The following is a 21,278-nucleotide window of genomic DNA, read 5'->3' as shown; positions in this document are numbered from 1 at the left end:
GCTTCCTCACTCTCTATACTACGGAGCGCACCGAGGCTCAAACATCAGCTGCATTAATCGCAAGTTAAAAAAATTAGTGGCATTAAAAGGATTGTGAGTTAACTAGTTAATAGCGCACTAAATTTGACAGGTATAGTTTTTATGCCCCATGGATCTGGAATCATATCCAGAATGTCATGATAGACTCATTATAGAATGAATGTTACTCCATCCCGTGATTTTAAAAGTTAAAGGACGACTTCACCACTTTTCAACTTATCTTCATATAATTGGTCCTCACTAATGTTCACGATAAAATTGCACATTCTTTTCTACTCGGACTGCTTCTTTGGAATACTGGTCACTTCGCCAAATATCCAACTCGACAAATCAACTTGCTAGGACACCTCGCCAATGAGCAGGGTTGCCAACATTGGACTGTCAGAATCCAGGAGATTTATTTTTTAGGGGGTCCTCCCCCAGAAAGATTTTAACATAGTACATTTAATTTCCTGTGTTCTGGTTAATTTTGTGCATGTTTGATACTTTTATCATGCTTGCTTTACTGGCATGGGTACAACTTCAGCCTTAAAATACCAAATGTAGGTGTACAGAATTATCATCCTGGCAAATCCAGGAGTATTGGCAAGCCTGCCAATGAGCGTGGACAATTTGGCGAGTTGGATTTTTGGCGAAGTGACCTGATACCCGTCTCTGTGGGCAGTTCAGAAACCCGTCTACCAGTGACATCATTGTTAGGAAGATATATATATAAAAAAAAAAAATCATTATAGCGGGACAATGGCTTCCATTATAACATTGCAAATTTTCAGAAATAGATTAGAACCCCAGACTCTAGTGATGGTGGGCAGGGACTTCACCACTGAACCCGAGCGAGCGCCTTAGATTTTCAAGTGGGCCCTGATCTGAACCATCTGGCATTATATCGCCTCTGTCGGGTGAAAACCTCATGGGCCCTATTTCCGTACATGCTAAACCCTAAACCCCTAAACTTCTTTGCCTATTTTTACTATTGAAAAACATTTTTTTTAAATAGTTCAAATAGCTGATCTACAAGGTCACAACGTGTCGATGTAGAAAGAAAGATGTTTAGGGGCTTAGGGTTTAGCATGGACAAAAATACAGTATATATAGGGCCCCTTATGTCCAAAACTGTTACTTTTCAGGATAGAAATACAAAAATAGAAAACGTAGCAGATCTACAGTACAAGCTCAAAACGCGGCGCTGTGGATCTGCTACTTTTGATGCTTTTGTGTGACACTGTAGTGTGATCAAGTAGTAGGGGATTCATTTACAACAAAAACATTTAATAATAATAATAATAATAATAATATATGGAGACCGGGTTCTTCCCGACAGCGACGATAATAGTACCTTGTATGTCCAAAACCGTTTGTTTTGTATTTATCATTTTAAAAATGATTTAATCTACAAGCACACAACGCCTCGCGGTGCGAGGCGGTGTGTGCTTGTAGATCGGCTGTTTTCACTACTTTTGTGCGACGGCCTTGTATGATGAAGCAGGGCGTCGCTTTGCGAAAAAACATTCACATTTGAAACTTAGAGATACAAGGTTTCTGCCCGACAGTGACGATATGTTGAGGTAGTCTTTTGGGGTACTGGTGAGGTCATGGCAGCCATCTTGAATAGCTGATGCTTTAATTAATTTAATTTGACATCTGTCTCTCTGTTCTTGTCACAGCAGGGAAAACCACCAGACGTCAACACATTTGGGGACACTGGGGTCGCTATACGCTACGCGGGCCATACCTCTAATGTGACATAGATTTATGGCTGAGAAATGCAATCTGTAACAGATTACTGATTATCCTGAAAGAACAACTGAAAGATTATTTTCTAAATTTTATTATGTTAAACGAGGATCAGTGGAGGCTGTCCATTTTAGATTTTCTTCCATTAAATATTCATAAAAAACCCAGAGACACACTTAACTCAGTCGGTGCCATATTTAAAGTGGGATGACCTCTTATATTGCCGGTTCGCCAACAAAGGGTTAAAAAAATAGTGTGCACGCTGGTGCACACATTCGTGCACAGATCATGCACTATGCATGTGCATGCTTTTCACAGCTTTCAAACAAAAAAAATCCGCTTGGAAATCCGTTCAGGCATTCAGGAGAAAGGAGCCCTTATGTTTTCTTCAAATGTAAACAAACATGGCTGCCATGTTTGAAAGATGGGGTTGGTATGGGGGTTAAACATGCAATTTCGCGATCACGATCATGCCTAGTACACTGTTGGAGGTCCAAATTTTTTTTTTTCAAAAAAAACCTTTTCAAATTTTTTTTTTTTTTTTTTTATTATTTAAAAAAAAAAAGACGTTCAGAAGACGTCTGGCAGGGAGGTCCATAGTGAAAAAGACGTTTTAAAGACGTTTTTATCATAGAAACTTCTTTTTTGGCAGGGTATGAGTTTTAACCACTTCAAACCTAACCTCGCGTAGGAAGCAGTGTTGTTTTTGACAGCACATTTTTAGTTAGTTTTAGTCATAGTCTTTTGAATAAAATGTTATTGAGTTTTAGTCATAATTTAGTCACCTGAAAAGGTTTAGTTTTAGTCTAATTTTAGTTGACTAAATATCATAAGATTTTAGGCGACTAAATCTACAGTTGATTTAGTCAACTGAAATATATTTTGGCAGGCCTTGATGGCATCGTAATGACTGATTTTACATTTGGTTGCATGCTGAAAATAGCCAATCTACAAGCTCACAACGTTGTGAGCTTGTAGATCTGCTATTTTCAGCACCTAACACCTGAGAGCAACCAAACATAAAATGACTCTCTTCAGCACTAGTCCCTCCCTAACGTTTTAGTCTAGTTTTTATTTTGTTAATTGTCAATATATTTAGTCTTAGTTATAGTCATCACAGTTTAGTTTTTATTTCGGTTTTATTTAGTTTTAGTTGACAAAATCAACACTGGTAGGAAAGCCTGGTATTGGCTCTAAAACTAGCCGTGTGAAGGAGAAAAAAGAGAGAAAAGTTTTTGTTCCCCACAGAATACTAATCAATCCGTTTATTGGTCGTGCTACGAGTTAGAGTAAAAGACGAACATACCAAACAATTATTATACCAAAAGAAACAAAACGATTATACCAATTTAAACCGATCTGAACCCATTTAGACCAGGAACGCATTAAGCATTATTTCATGCTTTAACTATAAAATAAATAGCAGATATACAAGCTCAAAGCACGGCACTGAGTGCCGTGCTGCGAGCCTGCAGATCTGCTATTTTTGAAAAATCTGGAAAATTTGTGAAAGTCTTTGAATATTTTGACCCAATTCTATAAGTGTCTTCTTAAATGAAATCCTTCTGCGTCTTTTTTTTTAAAAACCTGTTTCTCTGTCAGTGGTGCTCAAACTTTTTCATGTCAAGGACCTGCTAAATTATATGTATTTGGCTGCGGACCCTCATCTCAAAATATTTAGTTCCAGGGACCCCCAAGAAACAAAATTCTTCTCTGTAGCAAAAGTTACAAATGTTCGCTGTAAAATCAAACATAATATTCAAAGATTTGCACAAATTGTCACAACTTTTCAAAAATAGCAGATCTACAAGCTCGCAGCGTGGAACTCGGTGCCGCGCTGCAAGCTTGTATATCTGCTATTTTTCACTAGATAAAGCATTAAATAAATAAATATCACTTTAGCCCTGGTGGTTCTAGCTTGTGATAATGACTACAACAAACGACATCATGACCGGATCAGAAACCCAGAAAATGACATTGATCCCAGTCTACACTTCCAACCTGGCACCCCTATGTCGTGCATGCCCACAGTGAGGATATACAGTAACAGTGTCTACCTGTCCCCTCCTGTCCTGCGCAGCGTCCCGGGGTTGCGGATGAGCTTGTCCAGCATGTTGAGGATCTGACTGAAGCTGGGTCTCTCTGCTCTCTCTCTCTCCCAGCAGTCCAACATCAGCTGGTGCAGCACCACGGGACAGTCCATGGGAGCGGGCAGACGGTAGCCCTCCTCTATCGCTTTGATCACCTACCAGAGAAAGAGAGAGAGAGAGAGAGAGAGAGAGAGAGAGAGAGAGAGAGATAGAGATGGTTAGTTTCTAGTGGTATATTATTTCACATAGTTGCAGTGCTTGTGTGTTTATTGCGACCGTAGGTCGCAGTTAACCATGCAAACCGCCACATCTTGCCCGTACATGAGTAACGCCTCAATGTCTATAGCTGCTGACCTGTTTGTTGACATTGTGACATCACATTGTTGTGACATCACCTCATCAAGGATCAAACCCTGGATATCCAGACATGGAGACGACTGGATCATCACCTAGATCTCCATATATGGAGCTGACCTCTACATCTGATTCCCAGATGATGCCCTGTTAGAGCAACCACACTAATAGAATCCCTTTTATGCCCATCAATATTAAGCCCATATCTGGGAATGCCCACCCTTAGGCATCTTACTGCTATACTGTTATGTTCAATAACACACACACACACACACACACACACACACACACACACACACACACACACACACACACACACACACACACACACACACACACACACACACACACACACACACACAGGAATCGGCAATACCTCCCTTTCTTAAATGGCTTTTAAAAGGTCCATAATAACCCTGTCACCGATGATCTGAGTCAATCTTATTTCAACCGCATCAGGCCTCCGCCTACACGAGGCAGATTATATCAAAGTATGCAGGGACAAAACACTCAACCACAGGCATGTGCACACATAGACATCAAAGGGGGCTTGAGCCCCTTCCCTTTTTACCCGTCTGTAAAAAGTGCCCTCTCCAGACCATGAATGCAGTTTTTACGAATGGTGAAAGAAATGTAATGCCCCCCCTTTTCCATGCTATACCTGAAAGCAGCATTCAAAAGAAGTGCCTTGTCCAAACTCTCCTGAACTTGAATGCAGCATCTTAAAGCCATACTGTGTAAGTTGCCCAACTAGTGGTCATTAGCCCTATAGCAAACCGCGGTCGCGTCCGCGTCTTTCGGACGTTTTTCGTACCTTCAGACCCCCGCGTCTGCCTCCACCTCGCTGAGATCTATCTTTTAAGGGGTCCCTTGTTCCTGTGCGTTCAGTAATTCCAGAGATACGGACTCCTTCACCCTGCCTGGTAGGCGAAATTACCTAGAGAAGGGATGGTACAAACGGGCGACAACAAATATGGCTGCCATAGCGACCCCACTTCAAGATGCGCTGTGATTGGCCGGCAGTTGTATAACCCTCGCTGTGATTGGCCGGTAGTGTGATGACGCAATTTTGGCGCGAGATCCGGTCCACGGCAAGGATCTCAGTTTACATACAGAGAAGGCTTTACAGGCTGAAATTCACGGCGCGGATCTTCTAAAACTTTTGTGATTTAATAGTTAGGAGAATTTTAAGATTTGTTTTATAAAAAAAGTTACATAGTACAACTTTAAGTTGAAATAATTACCCTCTCTGTGTAGAAATCCATGCTGTAAGCCACATTGCCTTTTTATGTTTTGTGGTATCAAGTACCCGAAAATAGCCAACCTCCGCGTCGCAGCGCGACACGTTGTGAGCTTGGAGGTCGGCTATTTTCGATATTTTCACCAAAAGGCCCTTTTAGATATGTCAGCCCCTGCCTCTCTAACGTTCTCTGCACGCCCCTGCTCAACCAGGCGCCAGCAGCCAAACTGTTGCTCTGACTAAGCAAGTGGTTTCTATAGTAATTTCCGCAGTGTTGAATTATTAGCATCCTCCTTCACGCTGCTATTTTTCAATTTGATTCCCCTGTCAGATGCTTGGCTCACGCTTCCATCCAGCCCCTCCGGAGAGCAGCGGCTCTGATCCATTGTGTAATTGAATGCAGGTCTGTGCTCCGGCGCTCCTCTCCTGTCAACCCCTGTGATGGATTCCTGTGGGAATAGACATGGACCCCGGTGTATACGCCTCCTCAGCACACGCTGCTGAGGGAGAATCATGGACCCTGCATGTCCTGCAAGCTCTGGTAGCGTTTGCAAGTTCTCCCTAGAGCCACACTTATTTCGGTTCGGTCCGGGGAGTCACAACATCTCGGCAAGCACCGAATAGCCGAACTAATCGTGAATGACATGTTGTAGTTTAGACCAGGGGTCTTCAACAGGGGGTCCGGGACCCATAGGGGGTCCTCAGAGTTACTACAGGGGGTCCTCCAAATCTTTGCGTGATAGCAACATAGTTTTCTCCTTTTTTTATTAACCACTTGAACCCTATCGTCCATATTCGGAGAACTTTAGCCAAAAATAGCATATCTACAAGCTTGTAGATCGGCTATTGTCGGCAAAGAGGTTTGGTGTTGAGGGTAAAATGATCAGACTAAGTACAGAGTAAAAGGTCAAGTTTTGTATTGACGGTTAAGTATTGACGGTTCAAGTGGTTAAATATCAGAAAACACAAATTGACATGATTCCAAAATACACTGATGATTGTGCTGTCAAACGATGAAACTATATAGAATCTATGAAAAGGTTGTGGGGGTCCCTGCTTCATCTCTCGCTCAACTAAGGGGTCCTTGGCCTGAAAACGTTGAAGACCCCCCTGGTTTAGACAGAGCCGAACCCAAAGTATGCATCGGCCCTAACGCTCTGCCCGGGAGAAGTGCTGTTCCCAAAGACAGGCTATATCTAAACTGTAGTGGAAATAAAGCAAACAATTTTGCTACTCGCCAAAACAAAGGCAGTTTTATGTCGTTGAAAGGCTATATTCTCCGCGGTGGGAAACGTCGCAGAAGCCCACCTTTTGTGTAAAATATACTTTTTGGCCCGAAAATAAAATATATGTCCGACTGATGGGTAGTAGACTATTTTAAGCGCACCACCCACAGGTCTGGTCAATGGGCATTTTCTATTAACGTATATTTCCGTCTTTGGGAATAGCACTGCTCACCTGCAGTGCGTTAGAGCAGGGGTTCCCATACTTTTTTGGCTCAGGGCACCCCTATAAATATTATTTTCATCTGAGGCACCCCTCATTTTCACTCCCAGCATCTTATATTTATAGCATATTTTAGCAATTATATATATTTTTAAATGTCCAAATAAATATCAAATATTAACAAATTATCTCGCGGCGCCCCGCCTGGACTGCTGTCGCGGCACCCCAGGGTGCCCCATCACCCACTTTGAAAATCCCTGCGTTAGAGAGAACTCGCTAACGCTCTGGACCTCTGTCAACACACGCGGCTGTGGGAATAGAAGATAGAAGATAATGGACCCTGGTGTACGCCTCCACGACACACGCTGCTGCCAATTCCCATGATTATGATCATCAACAAGACCATTTGTCTCACTTTCCATCTACACTCTGGATCTATGGCTGTGCAGCTCATGAGTTCTTGCAGGAGCAGCGGTGTAAATTCGGCCCCTGTGTGACACCTCCGAAATGAACACAAACAGACAAAATGTCCATTATTTTCGCCCATGCAGGGCTTCATCAACTTGATTTAGCCCGACATGGGCGTAGCATTGTTGTTGAGCAGCCTATCGTGTACTCTACCATACAGATGCACTGGTTATATTGTACAAGTAAGACACCCCAAGGGCTGCCCTCTGCCGCCAGCTTGGCCAAAGTACACATATAATACATAAAAATAAAAAAATAAATCGTTTGAAAATATTCAAAAGATCTTTTTCTATAACATCGCAAAGGTAAGCTGCTTTTAGCTGGCACCAGCCCCAATAAATAAAGAATAAATCTGGCAGTAGAACTGTTAATACGGCACAGTAAAGAAGCAGGAGTTAAACTATTAATCTGGCTGGTTGAGTCATCATTGTGATGTCAGAACAGGTCAGCTATATCCATATCTGGAGTCCGTGAGGTCAGGTGTAGAGGTATTGGCCAGCTCCATATATGGAGATGTCTTGGCCATATATGGAGCGTGACATGAGGCGTGACGCACGCACGGACGGACAGACAGACATGATCTGCAGGTTTTCATACTAAAACATACTCTACCCTACAGATGTACTAGTGATATTGTATTAACATACTGTACTTTGCCATACAAACAATGTGTCAGTTTAACCAGTGTGGTTACCACGACACGAGTCACACTCGTATATGGAGATCCCTGCCCTCTACATCTGATTCCCAGATGATGCCCTGTTAGGGAAACCACACTAATAGAATCCCCTTTAGGATCCCTTTTATGACCATCAATATTAAGCCCATATCTGGGAATGCCCATATATGGACACATTGTGTCAGTTTAACCAGTCCAACTTAAACAACCAACCACAACTCGAATCACACTTGCAAATGAATTCCGTCCTGTGCGAATTACGAATTACGTTACAAATTATGTTACGAATGACGTCCTGCGCGTCCTGACGCTTTTTGCCCTTAGATGTCTTACTCGTTATATTACTCCACCATACAGTGGAGAAAAAAGTGATTCTCTACCAACTTTTAATGTCAAGGATCCCTCGTTTTTTGTTTGGTTTTTAATCTCTGGGACACCAATCTAATCTCTGGGACACCAGTCTACACTGTAGTATCTCCTGTAACTCTGTGAGAGTGTCACCCTTTGCAATGTCACAACAAAACGGTCCCACCGCATGACTGCAGCCTCATAGCCTGATGGGTGGAGGAGAGTGGAACAGATGGCCTCACATCTGGGGGTGATGCATTGTTTTGTTTTTTTTGCACGTCTTAATGAAGATTTAATTTTGCTTTTGGATTTCGTGTTGGAACTGATTTTATGATTTATTAGCGCCTCGACACCACAGACCAGTTCAGCGAGCCTGGGAGCCAGCTGAATCTACGAGCTCATTTTTTAATTTGCTCTGTTAGGTATGTCTGTGAACCCCCAGCCAACCTGGCTGGAAACGGGCCAATCACATCCATTTATCTAATATGGGGCGGTGTTGCATATAATGACTAACAGGCTCAGTGTGTTGCCAAGTTGGCTTATTATAAGCGACTTTGGGCTTGTTTTTCTGTGAAGTCGCTTGTAAATATGGGGTTGTTTTTTTTTGGGGGGGGGGGGGGGTCTTGTTTCTTAAGTGTAGTTGCTTATTTGGGTTTGCTGTTTAAAGATGTTTAAACCAGTGGTTCTCAAAAATGTCCAATGTCAAGGACCTCCCAGTTTATATATTTGTCTGACTGCGGACTCCCATCTGAAAATATTGTGTGCCAGGGAACCCCATGATGTGTGTTTTTAAACCATGCATTTTTTTTTTACTCGTACACAAGTGCTCGTCAAATCCTTATTTGGGCATGGAAGCGTAGAGGGCGCTTGTCCGCAGTCTGTGAATGATACCAGCAGCACCGAAGTAGAGTGCAGCCAGAAGTCACGTGATCTGAACCAAACTAAGATGGTTTACTTCTATGTGTGTGTGTGTGTGTGTGTGTGTGTGTGTGTGTGTGTGTGTGTGTGTGTGTGTGTGTGTGTGTGTGTGTGTGTGTGTGTGTGTGAGTGTGTGTGCGTACGTGCGTACCCCCGAGTGGTGTTTGGGTACTTTTCCAAGATTTGCTGAAAGCAAATATTTACAGCACCTTGTAGATATTTGTGTATTGTATCACTTATGTGGACATAAATAAAAGATTAAATGTGCGTGCTCAATGTTCTGGAAGCGAGTCCCTCGATCGCACGATGGATAAGCTGAGCGTCAATAAAGTAATGCTCAGTAACGTAACGTACTGTTATACATTTCTGTCAATCAATCACTCAAAAGCCTTTAGAAGCAAAATGTATTACAGGCATTCGGAATTGCCGCCTATTCCCAAGGGGAATAGGATTTTGGTGTTCAGCAAAACAAAATAATAAAAGAAAGTCAAAAAAGTTTAAATATGGAGATACTGTACAAGGTTTCAGCCTGACAGTAAAAGCATCCCAGCAAGCACGTCTCAGTGACGTCTGGATTGGGGCCAGATCACAGCCCATATGGGGATGATCTTGATGTCATTACCAGGACGTCATATGGACTTTTTTGTTTGACAGGATTATTGTTATTGTTTGTAATGTTGTTAGTTGAAATATGAGCATATAAGGTTATATTCTGGGACATGTCTGACTACTTATGATATTTATCTGGCCTAGAATATCAACCAACATAAATCCATATGGGCTGTGATCTGGCCCCAATCGAGATGTCATTGATTGGTCCAGGTCCTGACAGTGCTTGCTGGGATATAACTAATATACTTACAGTATATAGTGTGTAGGAAACAGCTACTCACATCTTGGTTGTTCATGTCCCAGTAGGGTCTCTCTCCGTAGGAGACCACCTCCCACATGACGATGCCGTAACTCCACACGTCACTGGCCGGGCTGAACTTCCTGTAGGCGATGGCCTCCGGAGCGGTCCATCTGATGGGGATCTTCCCCCCGGGAGAATGGTACGTCCCGGCCGGCTCCTATACGACGGCACACAGCATTGGTTCAGAACGTGAGACATGCACCTTGTGGAGGACGTGCGAAACGTGAGGTTTGTTTCAGAAAGTACCGTCTGGAGAATGAAGTCAACTTGTTGTCACAAGACAGACAATGCGTGAAAGGCAATGGCATAAGGCTTAAAGGACAACTATGTTTTTTTTACGACAAGGGTTCATCATTTATATTAAAGAAAAGAAAAGATGAGTGTTAAATGTTTTCATTTACTTTTTTCTATCGTTTTAGTGATTTTAACAATTTTGATTTGCATGCATGGCATGCACGTGGCTAAATATGTCTTTTTAGACACAACAAGCCCATTCCCAATATGAACCTCAATCTTTCATGAGCACTTTCATGTGACTTATGGGGGCTGGTGTAAATAGTAACAAAGACATTTCCGGCTTATTGTGTCTAAAAAGACATATTTAGCCACGTGTACGCGTGTCCCTACCCACAGAAATCAACAAACTAAAATTTATAAAACTAAAGAAATCTGTAAATAAAAACATTTTAACACTCATCTTTTCTTTTCTCTAATTACAATCTAAAATATGAACCCTTGTTAAAAAACAAAGTTGTCCTTTAAAACTAAAGTAAATAATCTGTCTGTCTGTCTGTCTGCCTGCCGGCCTGCCTGTCTGTCTATGTAAGATTGTAAGTCATTCTGGCCACAATAACACAAAACACTGTATCAACTTCAATTCACACAGCCATGAAAACTCATATTATAGCAACACGTATTGATTAAATAGGTCGCCTTGTTTTTATCACGGTACTTTTATTGCATCAGCTGCAGTCCGGGATAAAGTACACAAGAATTTAAACAGGTGCAGGGTGAAAACTAGTACAAGGAGAACAGAGAGGAAGGAGATCCTCACACACACTCCCGACGTGAAATGTATTAACCACATGAACTCTAGTGTCCCTTTTTCTGGGCAAAATAGGCGAACATTCTGGGAAAACAGCAGATAAAAAACGTATAGTTAGAAGAGTGGTTAGACGAGAGAAAAAGGGGTCAAAAGGTTTTGACCTAAATCTGCTCCATGTACGAGATGGATTCCCATATAACACAGAAGAACCTTACAGCTGAAATGTAAACCTTCTCACAGCAATAACAAGATAGGATCTATGGTATACGGTATGTCGGTGCTATCATCCCATCTTACACTAGTTTAACGCAGTGGTTCTCAACCTTTTCAGTCTGCGACCCCTAAAATAATCATATTTTAACTGGGGACCCTCCCCACCCTGACGAGCACTAAGAGTTGAGGCATTACATTTTGTATAACTCGGTTCTATTGTGATAATAGCTGATCTACATGCTTACAACGCCTCAGCATGTAGATCGGCTATTTTCACAATTTCTGACCAATGTTTAATTTGTCATTTTAGAGGTATTAAAAAGTCTTTAAATTGTCACTTTATAAATGTGCAGATACCCCCAATACACTTAAACTTTGTGTTGGTTTGTTTGTTGTTGAGTGAGGAAAACAATGTTCCACATTAAGTTAATCATCTGGGGACCCCCCAAAATAATTTGAGGACCCCCCTGGGTGTCCCAACCCACAGGTTGAGAACCACTGGTTTAACCAACTGCCCATGTCCCTGCCTTACGGATCACTTAAGTTGCTGCCTACTGTTGGTTAGCTGGGAACAAAGCTATACAACAACGTCAAGAACTAGAAAGATACAGCCAAGCCAGGCCAGGTCCGGTGCGGTGCGGTGCGGGACAGGACGGGCACAGTTAAAGTGTTCTTTTGGAAAGCACTCTCTTGTTTTCCAGTCCTGCTGTTTTACTGCCGCCATTGAAAGTGGACCACAGCATCTTGTTTTATGGTGCTTGTTTTTCTTGACTGCTATGTCTGCTACCAAAACAAAACTGTGTGTGCGCGCGCGTGTGTGTGTGTGTGTGTGTGTGTGTGTGTGTGCGTGTGTGTGTGTGTGTGTGTGTGTGTGTGTGTGTGTGTGTGTGTGTGTGTGTGTGTGTGTGTGCTAACAGTCCACCCCCATTCCAGCTGCTGCTACTGACAGAGAGTCTGCGACCTAAACTAACCTAAACAAATTCCTTTGGTCAAAATACAAGTGAACATAGTTTAACTCCTTGATAGTAGAATAACCTGACTCCCACCACCTCCCTCTCGCTAAATATACTGGACCTTATGATTCTACTTTATTCCAACGTGTTTTGTAGTATATTTTAGGTCGTATTGTATTTTCTGTGCTGTGAGCATTACTGATTAATTGAGTACACAGGACCACCATAGAAACAAAACCATGTGGCTTTTTGTGTTATCTTTTTAGCATAACCTTTGAATGTACTACCTGTGCTGTAATTATTTAACCGCTTTACTGACAGCGTTTTTACTCATCTTTCGAGATTCACTGAATTTTTTCAACGCAGATGTAAACAACATATTTCTCGTTGGAAATACAAGGCTGTCTCTTCTTTCAAAAAAAAAAGAAGGCAGTTGAATATACTGGTAGCTCGTTTTCACCAAAAACGCGAGATATGTGTATTTTTTATAAATCTGATAACGTTAGACCAGCACGGTGGATTGTTTTTAGAGGATATCATTTATGTCGGCTGAATTCTTCTTTGAGAGTCCTAGAATGACTTGCCCTCTATCGTAATCCCTGAAAACAAATGACGCATAGTACAGTATACTCAATGGCGGTTACTTGCATGCTAATAAAATGATAACATGACTTCTACACAAATACTTGGAGCCAGGAGGAAAGTTTCTCTTCCTGTCTACGACCCCAATAGATAATACGATGATTAACCTCAGCGCTTCAACACTGCTTTGCTCCTCCGGCTGATGTAACCGAACGACCCAGTTTACAACACTTCCCCGCTCTCTAACAGCAGACGGGATTATCAGCATCATCCAACAAGTGATCCCTGCTCCCAGCACCTCCAGCTCCTGGGACAACTCTCCCATCAACAAACGTCTCAGACTATCAGCCTCAGTACAGCATGTCCCATTAAAGATAGAGTGAGTGATTTTCTTTTGTTAAAATAAGTATTAAACTGCACTGCATGTTCTTGAAAGTACTCGTCATCGATGTAGAGTTTTTGTTCAGTAACAGGAGTCCTACTGTCTCTCCAGCTCTTTAGTAAACTAGACCAGTAAGACTCCCATCGGGAGATAAGCGACCGTCAGGTCGCACAAACAAACTTTAGAAGGCAATGGTAGCCAATCAGGAGGGTATATGGGAAATGGGACAGACACATGTTGATGACATGACTTTAGAGATACTGTGTGTCGCTTTGCGTGATTTTAGGGCAAAATCTGTAGGAGCAGTGTCCAAACATGTGTTTTGCAAGAATCGACCTCATGGTGGCGATAGAAGAGGGGCATGTGAGAAATGAGGGGTGGAGGTTGTGGTTTGGGAGCCAAGGAGTGTGTGTGCAAAGTTTGGCATGGATGGGGGCAAAGGTGGTGGAGATATGAGTGGGGCAAAAGTGTGATGTGACTGACTGACTGACTGACTGACTGACATAACTTACACAGGATGCAGGATAAACAAAGTGGATTTGGAAGTACAAAGAAACGAGCAGACACAAATTGGAACTGCAACACTATAGCAACTAATAATACAACTGAAGCTGATACGTGCATGGTACTCTCTCCTGATTGGTTGAAATTGTCCATCCACCTGAAAATGTTTTTTTTTTCTCCTTCTTTTTTCAAACAGCTGGGGGAGAGACAGGGAGAACCCTATTACTGAACAAACACTCTGCAATGATTTATTGTACAGCTTGTACTTGTAGAGATTAATATAGAGCTTCAACCTTTACAAAAACATACCCTACTTTAAGGCAGAGGTTCCCGAACATTTTAGCTAGAGATCCAAGAATCCCCCCCAAAAAAAGTCCAAAAACAGCACTTTGAATATACTGATATATTATCTCCATTGTCGGGAGTGAAAAACTCACACACACCTTTGTATCTGTCCAGCAAACTCCATTATAAAGGGTTGCGTGATGTGTAGAATGAGAGATCACTGGACTGTTTTGACGTGCTCTGAAATAAAAGGGCGTAACTTTTTTTTCCCTTTTTTCCTTCAAATAATTGTGGACTTTCTTAAGCAGAGAGAGACTGCAGCGATTGTCCTTTTTAACGGGCACGTCACAGCGAATCACCGTGCATGACTGACACTGACATGACTCCCCCCCGCCGCGCTAGAGTTCTGTTCCACCAGCGTGAGATTAAAACCAGTGGTGGAAAGTAACCAAGTACATTTACTTAAGTACAATTTTGAGATATCTGTACTTTACTCGAGTATTTCCAATTTCCAATGTACAATACTTTTACTTCTAGTCCACTACATCTCGGATCCAAATATTGTACTTTTACTCCACTACAAATATTCAAAATCTTTATAGTTACTAGTTACTTTGCAGATATAAATTATAATATTATAAAACCTACATAAACCACTTTAGCCCTATTTTATACCTAGACCATTTGAAAATAGCTGATCCACAAGCTCACAACGCGTTGCGATGCGACGCGTTGTGAGCTTGCAGATCTGCTATTTTCAAACATTTTGCATTTTTACTCTTGGTGCTTTAAGTACATTTGTACTTTTACTCAAGTACATTTTGAATTTCAGACTTTAACTTTTAACAGAGTGCTTCTAAATTGCAGTATTGATACTTTTACTTTTTCCACCACTGATTAAAATCATTAGAAGGCATGGTGCATGTTTGGTGCATATTTCATGACATGGTTTTCATGTCATGAAATATAAAGTCAAGCTAAACTTTAGTTTTTTATCCCAGGACTGGAGATACTAGCCGGACTTCAACATAAGACTAGGGGATGATGTAATACGATGTGAAGGGTGTAGTATTACAATAAGTCAAGGCTGGTTTTATTTTGAAGTCTGCCTACTGGAAGTCAACAAAGTTTCTCTCTCTTAATGGCAGATGGCGAACAAAACCGTTTCTTCCGTCCTTTATTGTGTATTTAGTATAGTGTTTATATTTGTATGACCCCTCCCCTGGACTCCCCTGGAAAGGAAAAACATTATACGCTCCCTCAGACAAAGAAACTAACTAAATAAACATGACCTTTCCCATGTTTTCCTCCAGTGGACCCCTCCTCCCATAAACATCAGATGGACTTAGATCTGGCCCAACAAGTCCATTATGAACCGCATAGAGCCATCAGCACTGTCAGCACAGTCCTTGACATGAAAGATGTTTGAGAACCACTGCTCTATGCCAGCAGTCAGCAGCCACTGGAGTAGTGTGCAGTGGTGGGAAAAAAGTACTATAATGTTTTACTTGAGTAAAAATATCAATACTGCAATGCAGAAATGCTGTAGAAGTCCGGGAATTAAACATTTACTTGAGTAAAAGTACAAAAGTATTGGTATCAAAATGTACGTAAAGGACCAAAAGTAAAAGTAATCATTACGCATGTCCCATTTCAAAATTTCAAATGTATACACATCTTTTGCAAGTAGGTACAATAGCCAATCTACAAGTTCACAATGCTCACATATGTGACACATTGTGAGCTTGTAGATCGGCTATTTTCAAATGGCCGAAATGTATACAGGGCTGAAGTGCTTAATGTATATGTTGTAATACAAATCTAAATCTACAAAGTAACTAATAACTAAAGTTGGCAAATAAATGTAGTGGAGTAAAAGTACAATATTTGGATCCGTGATGTAGTAGAGTAGAAGTAAAAGTATTGGAATCGACGAGGGGTCCCATCAAGGGAAATTCTTCAAGCACACTCACGAGCCAAGGAACAGCTAAAAAGCCATTATTTAGATAGGGCTATTACATATTAAAAATCCAATAAAAGGCCACTAACACTGTTGGCGTGATGGGACCCCTCGTTGATTTAACTCTATATTAACTTCGAGCACCTCAAACACAGTCCACAGGACTGGAGGTATCACCCTGCTGCTAAACCTCTGAAGCACTCGGCTCATCTTGTTCCATTATTAAAAGTATTGGAAAATGAAAAATAAAGTACAGATGTACTATATACAGTCAATCGATCTCCATATATGGGTAACTGGTCCGATATATATCACTGGCCAGATGGCCAAGAATTGGCGCGACCTCGCCCCATGTCGCCTTGAGGCGTCTTACTACACCACCACTGCTAGTGTGGTGGTGTTTACCTGCAGTAACATATCGCCCTCTCGCTGTATTTCGTCAGTATTTACTTTGCGTTTCGTGTCCTTACCCGTGTGCGGTGTAGGGTTAGGGTTAGTTTGGTGTCCTTACCAGTGTGGTGTGTAGCGTTAGGGTTAGTTTGGTGTCCTTACCCGTGTAGTGTAGGGTTAGGGTTAGTTTGGTGTCCTTACCCGTGTAGTGTAGGGTTAGGGTTAGTTTGGTGTCCTTACCCGTGTAGTGTAGCGTTAGGGTTAGCTTGGTGTCCTTACCCGTGTAGTGTAGGGTTAGGGTTAGTTTGGTGTCCTTACCCGTGTGGTGTAGGCGGCCTCCGGGTCGTCATCCAGCACCCGACTCAGACCAAAGTCGGACACCTTGCACACCAGGTTGCTGTTCACCAGGATGTTCCTGGCCGCCAGGTCTCTGTGCACGTAGCTCATGTCTGACAGGTACTTCATGCCCGAGGCGATGCCGCGCAGCATGCCCACCAACTGGATCACTGTGAACTGACCGTCATGTTTCTGAGAGAGAGAGAGAGAGAGAGAGAGAGAGAGAGAGAGAGAGAGAGAGAGAGAGAGAGAGAGAGAGAGAGAGAGAAAGAGGGGGCAGACAGCGGAACGTGAAAAAGACAGTAGACAAGCTGAATGTGAATCCACCGACCACGTGCCTGGCCACGACGGAGAAGGTTTTAAAATAGACTTCATCCTGTATCTGTATTCATAAGGTTTGGTACAGCTTTTCTTCACAGTGGAGACTTTAGCTCTTAAAGAGGTGGCGCCATAGTTCTTTTTTTTTTTTTTATAATTCAAATGTTTTTTATTTTTTCTTCTTAATACAAAAAGTGGTAATGGGTGGTACAGTGCAGCACAACAACAGGTACAAATATATATACAGTCAGTCCAAGATAATACAAAAATAAAAATACAAAGGAAATAAAAGTAGGAACCTCTTCACATCTTCAAATAAGTGTCATATATGTTAGAAAACTATCCCATATCTCTTTCATCTTTCCCATACCATTCACTCTTCCCAGCATGTACTCATACGATGTGATTTTGATCATCTCCTCGTTCCACTCTTTAAAAACAGGAGTTCTTGGGGTTTTCCAGTTCCGCAGCAGGATTCTGGCTGCTGTGACCAGTCCAACCTTTACTATTACAAAAGCTTTTTTATTTAACCCAGGGACCACTGTCCTGTCTCCTAAAAGACAGAGCAGTGGTAGTGGGGGTATGGTAAATCCCAACCATTTTGACAGGTAATCAAGAATTGTACACCAGAAAGGATACACCATGCGACATTCCCAAATCATATGGACATACGTGCCAACTTCTTCTTTACACTTCCAACATGTATTACTCTCTGCAATTCCCATTTTCTGTAATCTAGTTGGTGTGTAGTAATATCTATGAATTATTTTATATTGAATAAATTTTCCCCTTGCTTCTCTGATCCCTTGTCCTGCATTTGCTATAAGTCCTTTCCAATGTTCATCTTCAATATCCACACCCAGATCCCTTTGCCATATCAGTTTACTTTTTCTGGTTTTCACGTGTCTAGGAGGTTGACAGTACTTCATTAGACCCCCTGGTGTGGTTGTTATGAGAAATGATGCATTCTCTTTTTATTTGGGTTTTTAGCTGGAGGATGCCACCTGCTGGGTCAGAAGTGCCGTTCCAAAAACACCCATACTTATTACATCATAGAATCAACCCCTCCCCTAATTACCATTCACCCAACACATGTGGGTGTGGCTAACTTCAGCTGGGTCACCACTCACCATGACAACCACGCATGCCAATGAACTGGTGGGTGTGGCCACATAAAAACATAATTTTAACTCTTTCTGTACACTTTTTTGGATAATAGTAGATAATCATGTTTTATAGAGGGGAAAATCATGGCACCTGCACTTTAAAGTAAAGTAGGTGAAGAGGGCAATTATAAAGAGGTTGTTTCTGTTTTACTGTATACTAACGTGCTAACCTTGTGTAGAGTATTGCACTTACTCTCAGGAAGGCATCCAGTGATCCGTTCTCCATGTACTCCGTGATAATCATCACTGGTTTACCTTGAAGAGAACATTATAAACATTAAACACTCACACAATTCAAAGAAATTCACCATATACAGAATGCACAGACGTGAGTCCAGTGTTAATTCTGACAGCAAATTCTTATTTAGTTCTAGTCTTAGTCTTTTGAATAACACACATTTAGTTTTAGTCCAATACAGTAGCGAATTTCGGAGCACGCAAATAAAGAAATCAACGTTATGCCAATCACGTTTGCACACTGCTGCCTGTTTGGTATTTATTTTCGGACCACTGGGTCTCTTTCTCTCTCTCTCTCTCTCTCTCTCTCTCTCTCTCTCTCTCTCTCTCTCCTTGCCCTGAAAAACGCATTTCGCAACGAAAAAACAGCAGTGTGCAACCAGGTTTAGTCTTAGTCCCAGTCTTAATGCAGTATTAATTTTGAAAGCAAAGATTTAGTCTTTAGTCTTCTGGAATATCTCTGCCTTAGTCTTAGGACTAAATAAAACAAAGTCTTTTAGTCTTAATAAAACAGAGTCAGACACTTGTATCACTGTATCTGAACTAGGGCATTCACGAATAGTGATTTTTTGAATTCAAATTATTCGACCTCAAAGTATTCGAATAGTCGGAATTCGACGGGAATTATATATATATTTTTTCATCCAATAAAAACGAGCCATTCTCGGCCTCTCAATCATTGATGCGCTGTTTCAAGTCTTGAACACAACATGCGAGTGAGGGTTAACCACTGGAGGCGGGACAGACCTGAAGGTTAGTGAAATACGATTGGCTATTGACCGTGGCATTTACAAATGAGCCGCGACCTGATTGGACTAAGCGACCAGCAAGTATGGGTGCGCTCAGTGCTTCCCCTGGAACCGTACATTTGACAGCTGTATAGTTTGCCTGCATCACAGCGCAACAGTTTCTAATCAGTTTCTCTTTCATGCTCTAAAATAAAAAGACTTTAACCCAGCGGTTCACATTACCAAACAGTTTAGCCCGTGACCCAAAATAGAAATTAGACAATCGCCCAGGACCCAAACTAGTGAAAACAGCAGATCTACAAGCTCACAACGCCGCGGCTCGCACCGTGAGCTGGTGGAAATAATAATAAAAAATGACTGTTCAAACAAATCTATAATCAGCAACAGGCAGTTAGGGTCGATCCATACCGTTATAATTTCGGTTCGGGAGGACGCCCCGACCCGAAATTATTTAGGTTCGGGGGAGTTCATTCATACTTTCTTAACGGCTAGTGCCCAAGTCGCTTGTAAATATTGGAGGTCCGTGGCATGACGATGTTTGTGGCCGATGAATGAGCATTGCAGGGCGGATACTAGCTCTGGTCCATCGCGTCACCTCCCGCATCGCTCCGGGAGCGATGCGGGAGGTGACGCGATGGACCAGAGCTAGGCGGATACATAATTCTGACTACACTGAATGACTGGAGGTCCAGTGAGTAGCAGCTCCAGCAGGCAGCAGCACCAGCGGGCCGGGGTCTCTTCTCTCTCACTCACACTCACAAACGCTCGGCTCGAGCTCTGTCAAAAACATTTAATCTACAAGCTCACATTATAGACGTGCCGCCTCCCTTGCTGCATGTCATCACGCAGTCACAACTCGTCGTGGAAAAGGAAAACATATCAACACGGAACACTAGCAATTAGCAAAGTTGTGTTTAAGCTCCTCTTTTCTCTTTAAAGCGGTCGGCGACGCGTTAGCAGCGATTAACCTCGCCTACCAGGCTTTCTCCCGCAGCGATACACGCAGCAAAGGCGCGCGTGTGTGTGTGTGTGTGTGTGTGTCGCGCGCGCGCCTCCCAGTCCACCAGCTGAATATGTATCCGCTCTCTGATGCCCAATACACGGCCACACAAGCATTTGGAAGTCGGCGTGTCTCCCACTCAAACGACGTCTGTTTCCTTGGATTCACAGCCGAGAATATGAACGTGAAGCCGGGATGAATGAATGAGAAGACACCGCTGAGTACCGAAATTAAGTCGGGAGGTCACAACATCAGCAAGCATCATGACATCAGACTGCACCAATTCATCCACCAGGGGCATTGACAAATCATCTTTTATGACTTCCTATCTAGCCAAGCTGTATGAACCATGAATAAACAATAATAATGATAATAATTTTTAAAAAATAAATAAAAAAAATAAAATAAAAAAGAGTAAAAAAAATATTTTAAAAAAATAAGCGATTTTCGAATTCAGTTTACCAAGTCGAATAGTGACGTTAGTATTCGAATATTCGAATATTCGAATATTCGGTGAATGCCCTAATCTGAACTGATCTATCTGATCTACAAATGACTCGTTCTCTGTTTTGTTGACTTGTGTTGGTTTTAGAAGCGTACGACTTACATCTGGTGACCACACCCTCCAGTCTGATGATGTTGGGATGGTCAAACTGTCCCATGATTGACGCCTCGGACAGGAAGTCCCGCCTCTGCTTGTCAGAGTAGCCCGCCTTCAGACTCTTGATGGCCGCGTAGATCTCCCTCTTCCCCTGGAGACGCAAGCGACCGCTGCACACCTCCCCAAACTCACCTGCACGCACACACACACACACACGCACACGCACGCGCACGCACACGCACACACATACACACACACACACACACACACACACACACACACACACACACACACACACACACACACACACACACACACACACACACAG

The 21,278-nt window shown here is 42.3% G+C and overlaps 2 protein-coding genes across 5 annotated transcripts in view; one reads left to right on the top strand and one right to left on the bottom strand.

Moving 5' to 3' along the window:
• LOC308285974 (histone H1-like) overlaps positions 1-21,278 on the top strand; it is a gene marked incomplete at both ends in the record, with an annotated part of 402,459 nt that overhangs the window by 253,082 nt on the left and 128,099 nt on the right. The window lies entirely within an intron of this gene.
• Positions 1-21,278, bottom strand: part of LOC308286062 (ephrin type-A receptor 4-like) — a gene marked incomplete at both ends in the record, with an annotated part of 87,272 nt that overhangs the window by 3,914 nt on the left and 62,080 nt on the right. The window contains 5 exons of the mRNA XM_080727023.1: positions 3,831-4,018; positions 10,210-10,386; positions 16,862-17,071; positions 18,557-18,618; positions 20,957-21,142. Of these exons, the coding sequence (XP_080583149.1) occupies positions 3,831-4,018; positions 10,210-10,386; positions 16,862-17,071; positions 18,557-18,618; positions 20,957-21,142 (823 nt within the window). The remainder of the gene's footprint in view (positions 1-3,830; positions 4,019-10,209; positions 10,387-16,861; positions 17,072-18,556; positions 18,619-20,956; positions 21,143-21,278) is intronic.

Source organism: Nannobrachium achirus (assembly GCF_963921795.1).
Source record: "Nannobrachium achirus genome assembly, chromosome: 5".
NCBI lineage: Eukaryota > Metazoa > Chordata > Actinopteri > Myctophiformes > Myctophidae > Nannobrachium > Nannobrachium achirus.
The sequence above is the reverse complement of the archived record's forward strand: the minus strand, read 5'-3'. Positions and strand labels throughout refer to the sequence as shown.